A 7,500-nucleotide genomic window follows, 5' to 3' on the forward strand; every position below is an offset into this window, starting at 1 on the left:
AGACCTCAATGCTGAACAAACACGTGAGAGGACTTACTGACTATTCTATTGAGTGTCTGTTTTTGCAAGTGTTTCCAAACATAATAATGCAATGCCTACATATGGTAGCTTTTCCTTGTAGAAGGCATTCTTGGCAGAAATCCCATCTGAAGAGAAATTGGCCAGGAGCATTTAGAAAGAGGCGGGATCTGTGTGGAGTTGTGATTTCTTCCACTTTCTCTCTGCTGACCTTAGTTCTCTCTGCTTGCTGTGCAACACGACAGCCAATAAGCAGGACAAGAACTCCTCCTAGGTTTAGCAGACAGAGGACAGAGAAGGTCCAAGGTTGAGGAAAGAGAGGAGAGGAAAGTGTCTGTGGCTAAGTCCAAGGGTAGTTAGGAGAAGGAGTCAGGGTCACAATGAGATTAAAAAAGATATAGAGGAAGGGGAGATAGAGTGGAGGTTCCGGTGAGTAAGAGAGAGATGTTGGAAGATAGGTTTACGTAGGATAGGGAGAGTAACATTGAAAGATACCAGCTGATGATCAGAGATGTGAAATGGGGTGGCAGTCATGTCTGTAGCTGGGGTAGAATAGGTGAAAACCAGATACAGGACATTTCCTCCCTTGTGTTTGGGGCAGCTGTTGAATGTCAAGGAGAACGAATTCAGTAAAGTCAGGAGGCAAGAAGACTGAAGCTTTTCAAAGGGGAGGTTGAAGGGGAGGGGAGGTGAGTGGAGGTTTATCCCAGATGTGCTGCATAAACATATTAACACACAATATATCCAGAAACAAACATTAAAGTAAAACACTAAACACCAGGGAGTATGTCAGTTCCAAATGTGAATGTGGCATAATGATTATTAAATCAATTCATTATTCAAACTTTAACTGAAACTAACCAGTAATTAATAACTTCAATTAACGTAAAACGTAAATCATTTCATTCTAAACTGTAAATATCACAATCACGGGAACTAGAACTTCATCTGCTGTTCCTTAAATTCCTGTGTGCTTGTACATGTTCTAAATGGAGTGTTTAAGAGCTTTTAAAAGCTTCTGAGAATCTTAAACTCATGTAAAAGAAGCAGGCAGAAGTGAAATAAATCTGAAGTAATGTGTGTGAAGTGGTTTCAGAAGGCGTGTCAGAACTCAGGACTCAGAACTCAGAACCTCATGATTGTGGGTTTTGTTGATGCCTTGAACATGACATACATTAATGAAGACAGTGTAAATGGTCAGATTCCAAATATTGTCTTTTCAACCCTTTGCCAAAAAGGACATTTTCATGAATTCAGTTATTAAGCATAATTTACAGCATTTAACCGACACCCTTCTCCAGAGAACATTTATCTTATTCACACAACCAGAAAAGTCACACAACCGTCCACAGAATGCTCCATTGATGAATATAACGATACTTGTTCACTTGAATGAAGTATGGAGAACATCTAGGTCAAGTTCATTCCTCGAGTCTTGATGTATACCTATATCTTACCCTGAGGGAGCAAGGTGCAGTGTGAGGAGTGATAAGAGCTTTGAGGTAAGAGGGAGCTGGTCCAGTTTTGGTTTGTAGGCAAGCATTAAAGAAAAGATTAGTTTGTAGGAAATATTTGAAAGTGAGTATTCTAAAGAAATTATAAGCTACGGTAATAGATTTTTATAACCTGAAAAAGTGTAGTTACATATGTACTATATGAGTAGTACATATCATGCTGAAAGATTGAAGGTTGGACATCACAGTAAGCACTGATCATTTGTGAGGAAATGGAAGCTGCATCACACCACACAAATACTGTGATGTACTACCTCAACAAGCATCAGCACAGGGAGGTCAGCAGTTCTTCTGGAGGAGTGAAGGTGCACCCATTTTCTGAGCTATGCGTAGAGTAAGTGAAGACTGTGTGGGAGGCGCACTAAACTAAGAAAACTGCTGCTCAAGAAAACCCATATAGACTTCCTGTGAAACTGGATAGAGCAAAATGGAGAGGGATAGTACAAAAGCTCCTGATTCAATCTGCTAAAAAAAGCCTGAAATTTTACCTTTTACAAGAACAGTGGTCCAAAACACACAGTCTTAGCATCATAGGAGCAGTTAAAAACAAAAGAGGTTAATGATCTTTAGTATCAAAATCAAAGTTCAAGTCTGAATCGCAGTGAGAATCTGAGGCACTGTTTAAAAATCGCAAGCAACAAACCTACCAGAAGAACTTTCACTAAACATCATCATTTTTATTTTACTGTTCTAATGCTTTGTCTATCCCAAACACACACACACACACACACACACACACACACACACACACACACACACACACACACACACACACACACACACACACACACACACACCACACACACAGTGATTCTAAAAGTGGTGCTCTTTCTGTTTCACACTAAAAGTTCTTGCTCAGATCAAGTTTAGGGAGAACACTTAAAGTGAATTATCCTTGTCTCTGGGACACATTGAAACACCAAGACAAAACACAAACACACGCCAAAGCCAAGGTGATAGATAGAGGCTCTTGGAGGAGGTGATTGTGTTTATCGACTGTCTCGAGGTCTGCAGCTCCAACATGTCAATCTGTAATGCCATGTGTAATTGATGCTAATGCATGTTTTACTGCATGCGTTAGCATGTTTTACAGCAGCACATGGTACAGGCCTGCCGAAAAAAGAAAGTGAATAGGTTTGAGTCTAAAGTGTGTGTGTGTGTGTGTGTGTGTGTGTGTGTGTGTGTGTGTGTGTGTGTGTGTGTGTGTGTGTGTGTGTGTGTGTGTGTGTGTGTGTGTGTGTGTGTGTGGGTGAGCAAGGTCATGTGGTTTTCTGGAAGATTTATGGGTATAATGACGGGTTGTAAGAGTCTAGACTTTACAGTGAAGTGGAATTAGTGACATTTCACAGCGAATCATTTTTTCATGAATCAGAGGCTCAGCCCGAATCAGTACGGTGACCTCAAAACATCCAACACTAAACCAGTAAGATGGTTTATTGTCTGAAATCACTCACGTACTACGACGTGGTCACATGTGAATCATTTTTCAATGTTTTAATTAGATTTAACATCAGAAACTGTGTCTGTTATTATATTATTATTATAAGGTCCACGACTTAACATGACACACAAACACACTCACAGAGGGAGGAAGAGAGAGAGAGAGAGAGAGAGAGAGAGAGAGAGAGAGAGAGAGAGAGAGAGAGAGAGAGAGAGAGAGAGAGAGAGAGAGAGAGCAAGCACATGCGTGTTCACATTAATAAATCATACTTTTATGTTAATATAGAGTAAATGGAATGGAAGACTCCTCAGTGGCTAAACTGATATTAAAATTATAAATATATCTGTAATTTCTAAATTATAATTACATTTAAATATATCTAATTTTAATCTTGAATTTTTTATTATATTAATCTTTATATTATTCTAATATAACAACATATAACATAACATTAACATAACCTTCTGTTCTATGTTTATGTTTTGTAAAGCTGCTTTGAGACAAAGTCAGTTGTAAATTGTTCATTGAATTGAATTGAATAATAAAGATTTTTATAATAAAGATGTTTTTGATAACATTTTAGATATAATGTTAAATTACATTTTGAGTTAGTGTCAGATTAATACACACACACACACACACACACACACACACACACACACACACAGAGAGAGAGAGAGAGAGAGAGAGAGAGAGAGAGAGAGAGAGAGAGAGAGAGAGAGAGAGAGAGAGATTCATATCTTATGCCATTTATTATTATTTCTATTTATCCTAAACTTTTTATCTTTTATTTTTACTCTATTTGTTGATGTATAGTTTTTAGTCCTCTGACTTGCGGTGTCACCCCGACCATCCAGTTAGGAGGATTATTATAAAGGTGCGTCTCATCTCATCAGTAAATGCTCGTCCTGAGCTTTAAGATCCCCGAGGTTTCGCTCGGACTGTGTTGAATCACCTCCACATCCTGAACACGTCACACACACACGTCCAGGTTTCCACTAAAGGCTTACACACTACCTAGTGCACGCGGGTGCGATTTGGGACGTATTTGGTCAATCGGGTAGGTCCGTACGGTCTGACGTCACCACGCAAGATTGTGCGACCAATGAGATCGCGGCCCGATTCTCTCAAGATCCATCGTGAGCAGCGCGTCCTCGGTACACTGCAAGCAGAGCGCAAAGAGGAACAACGGAGCTCGCGTGCACTCATTCATACACACTGCGCGCGTGCACACACTCACACACACAGCTCTGGGAGAATCTCTCGCAGACAGACACACACGCGCGCGCGGAGACGTGCAGGGAGAAACGGAAGCAGCGCTGAGGTGCGGCTTTTACCGGATGGAGAATATATGTCGGTGTAATCGGTGTTAATTCGTGTATCGCGGTTCCGGAGCGGAAATCGCGCCTGGAGCTCGAGGAAACATTTTCTTCAGCCTATATATAAAATCTGAGATATTTTTAAAAGGTTTTTTTTTATTATTGATTTTCTTCTCAGCACCGGAGTGGATTGTGTGGAACTGAACCCGGATTTTTATAACTGGATTTAAAAAAAATAATAATTAAGTGTAATTTTGCGCACAGAGGAATAGAGTCTCAGGTGTGTGTGTGTGTGTGAACATGGAGGTGTTACTATGACCTCGGACTTCACCATTGTCACTGCAGGTCACACACTTTAACCTATTTATTCACATTTTTTTGTTTTTTTGGGGGGGGGTTTCTGTTTGAGAGCCAGTGAACTGAGAGCTTTTTTTTTTATTTGGGAAATTCAGCCATGAACTTTGTGGTTTATTGGACTCAGTTATTTCTGGTAGCGCTGCTGAACGTCTCGGCTGTGGATGTGAGTATATTTATTATACATCAATTTATTTTATTATTAGTTTATATAGAAAACACAAACACACCACACAAACTGAACAGTATAAGGTCTACACACAGCAGAATAATGTGTGTGTGAGAGTGAGTGAGTGTGTGTGCAAGAGCGTGTGTGTGTGTGTGTGTATGGTCCAATATGATTACTTCTGAGGATTATATAAGCTTAACCTAAAATACAAACATACATCGTGGTACACTGATGATTTTATTATTAGTTTATATAGAAAACACAAACACACTACACAAACTGAACAGCTATACACAACAGAATTGTGCGTGCGTGCGTGCGTGTGTGTGTGTGTGTGTGTGTGTGTGTGTGTGAGAGAGAGAGAGAGAGAGAGAGAGAGAGAGAGAGAGAGAGGTCCAGTATTACTTTTAATGATTATATATGCTTAGCCTAAAATACAAACACACTTCATTGTACACTGATGATTTTATTGTAGTATATTGTATTAAATGATAGTCTATGGCCTTTGTGTCTCGTAGTAAAACTCTATAAGTTTATTCTAGTAACTGTATAGTACTGACGGGGAAATTGGATGTTTCATAACAATGTACCAAATGATGTGAACGTTAGTTATATGCGACACCTGAGCATAGCGCGCGGTCATTTTACCCTGCGCGAGCGCGTTGTGTGACCGGTCCAATCACACAACAGGCAAAATTGGCAACCTCACTCACAGATTGCGTCATACTTAGTTGAAAATAATAATGAAAAAGAAAATAATTGTTCTCTCTCTCTCTCTTTCTGTCTCTATCTGTGTGTGTGTGTGTGTGCGCGCGCGCGCGCGCGTGTGTGTGAGAACGTGAGAAAACGTGGATGAGTAGGATTTCATGTCACACTGTAGACACGAGCTCTCAGAGCAAACCGCACCAATCCGCTCCATACATACTGATTTAAATGCGGGCTGCGTCTCAAACGAACCGCGCACCAAACACTAATGCCTTTGTGTTCACTACATTACCGAATCACAATCGTCGGGTGTAACGCGTGACTGGATTGCCGCGCGAGCGGGTCCGTGACAGGGCCCCATCCCAAATCACAGAGTATTGCCTCGTGACCTTCCCCGGATGTCCAGTGTGTCACTGATTATCATTAATATACAGACAGATGCACTTCTGATTATTAAAGCTTTTAAAATAAGTTTAAGAACTGGTGTGTGTGTGTGTGTGTGTGTGTGTGTGTGTGTGTGTGTGTGTGTGTGTGTGTGTGTGTGTGTGTGGCTACAGGTTTTGTTGTGTGTGTGTGTGTGTGTGTGTGTGTGTGTGTGTGTGTGTGTGTGGCTACAGGTGCCATTCTGAATCAACAAGGGTGTATCATAATTTTTATTTGCTCAGCCAATCACAAGTCTGCATTTGTGACGTCAATATTTGGGTTTTATTTAAGCACTTTGTTTCAGCGTGCCTTCTTTTTTCATTATTATACAGTGTGGTAGTTTAGCAACGGTAGCTAAGCTAACAGAGCTAACCACTTACAGAAACACCAATGTTTCAGAGTTGTGTGCTTACTCCTCCTTTAAATATATTAAATGTATGAGTCTGGACCTGAAATAGCCTTAATCAGGTTTTCATGTTATGAATGTCCAATAATAGACAATTTAGACTACAATAATAGACTAAATGTCCAATAATAGACAATTACAGTTAAACACAGACAAGTTGTGAGTGCAAACACATTTACCCTGTAAATTAGTTCTTCTTACGTTTTTTCTTTCTTTTCAGAAGAGACATACTTAGTTATGTGTGTAATTAAAGTGTTATATCATCTGAACACACTCGAACACACAGCATCATTACTTACACACAACATTGTATGGAGTTCTTTTCAGTGGTGTTATTGTAAGGGTGTTAGTGTATGTTACATCCTGTTAGTGTGTTACAGTATATCAGTGTGTGTTACAGGGTCTTACTGTATAGTGTGTTACATTTTGTTATAGTGTGTTACAGAGTGTTAATGTGTGTTTCACTTTGTTAGAGTGTGTTACACTGTTAGTGTGTCTTACAATATGTTAGTGTGTATTACAGTGTGGTAGTGGGTGTTACACTTTGTAAGTGTGTGTTACACTAGGTTTGTGTGTAATGCTTTGTTAGTGTTACTCATTGTTAGTGTTACACATTGTTAGCATGTGTTACAGTGTGTTATCCTGTGATAGTGTGTTAGTGTGTGTTACAGTATGTTAGTGTGTGTTACACTATGTTAGTGTACTACAGTATTTTAGTGTGTGTTATAGTGTTAGAGTGCGTTAACACACTTTTGTTAGTGTGTTACAGAGTGTTAGTGTGTGTTACAGTGTTAGTGTGTGATACAGTGTGTTAGTGTTAATGTGTGATACAGTGTGTTAGTGTGGGTTACAGAGTGTTAGTGTGTGTTAAAGAGTGTTAGTGTGTGTACAGAGTGTTAGTGTGTGATACAGTGTGTTAGAGTGTTAATGTGTGATACAGTGTGTTAGAGTGTTAATGTGTGATACAGTGTGTTAGTGTGGGTTACAGAGTGTTAGTGTGTGATACAGTGTGTTAGAGTGTTAATGTGTGATACAGTGTGTTAGTGTGGGTTACAGAGTGTTAGTGTGTGTTAAGGAGTGTTAGTGTGTGTTAAAGAGTGTTAGTGTGTGTACAGAGTGTTAGTGTGTGATACAGTGTGTTAGAGTGTTAG

The 7,500-nt window shown here is 39.7% G+C and overlaps 1 protein-coding gene across 2 annotated transcripts in view; it reads left to right on the forward strand.

Annotated features, from left to right (window-relative positions):
• Positions 1-4,120: 4,120 nt before the first annotated feature.
• vegfaa (vascular endothelial growth factor Aa) overlaps positions 4,121-7,500 on the forward strand; it is an 8,954-nt gene continuing 5,574 nt past the window's right edge. Inside the window, exon 1 of one of the 2 annotated variants that reach the window (XM_047806526.1) lies at positions 4,121-4,812. In XM_047806526.1, coding sequence (XP_047662482.1) covers positions 4,747-4,812 — 66 coding nt within the window. In that variant the 5' untranslated portion in view covers positions 4,121-4,746. The remainder of the gene's footprint in view (positions 4,813-7,500) is intronic. The other variant, XM_047806527.1, reaches the window with a different exon arrangement.

The sequence above is a fragment of the Tachysurus fulvidraco genome, chromosome 22, assembly GCF_022655615.1.
Source record: "Tachysurus fulvidraco isolate hzauxx_2018 chromosome 22, HZAU_PFXX_2.0, whole genome shotgun sequence".
In the NCBI taxonomy this organism is placed as follows: Eukaryota; Metazoa; Chordata; class Actinopteri; order Siluriformes; family Bagridae; genus Tachysurus; species Tachysurus fulvidraco.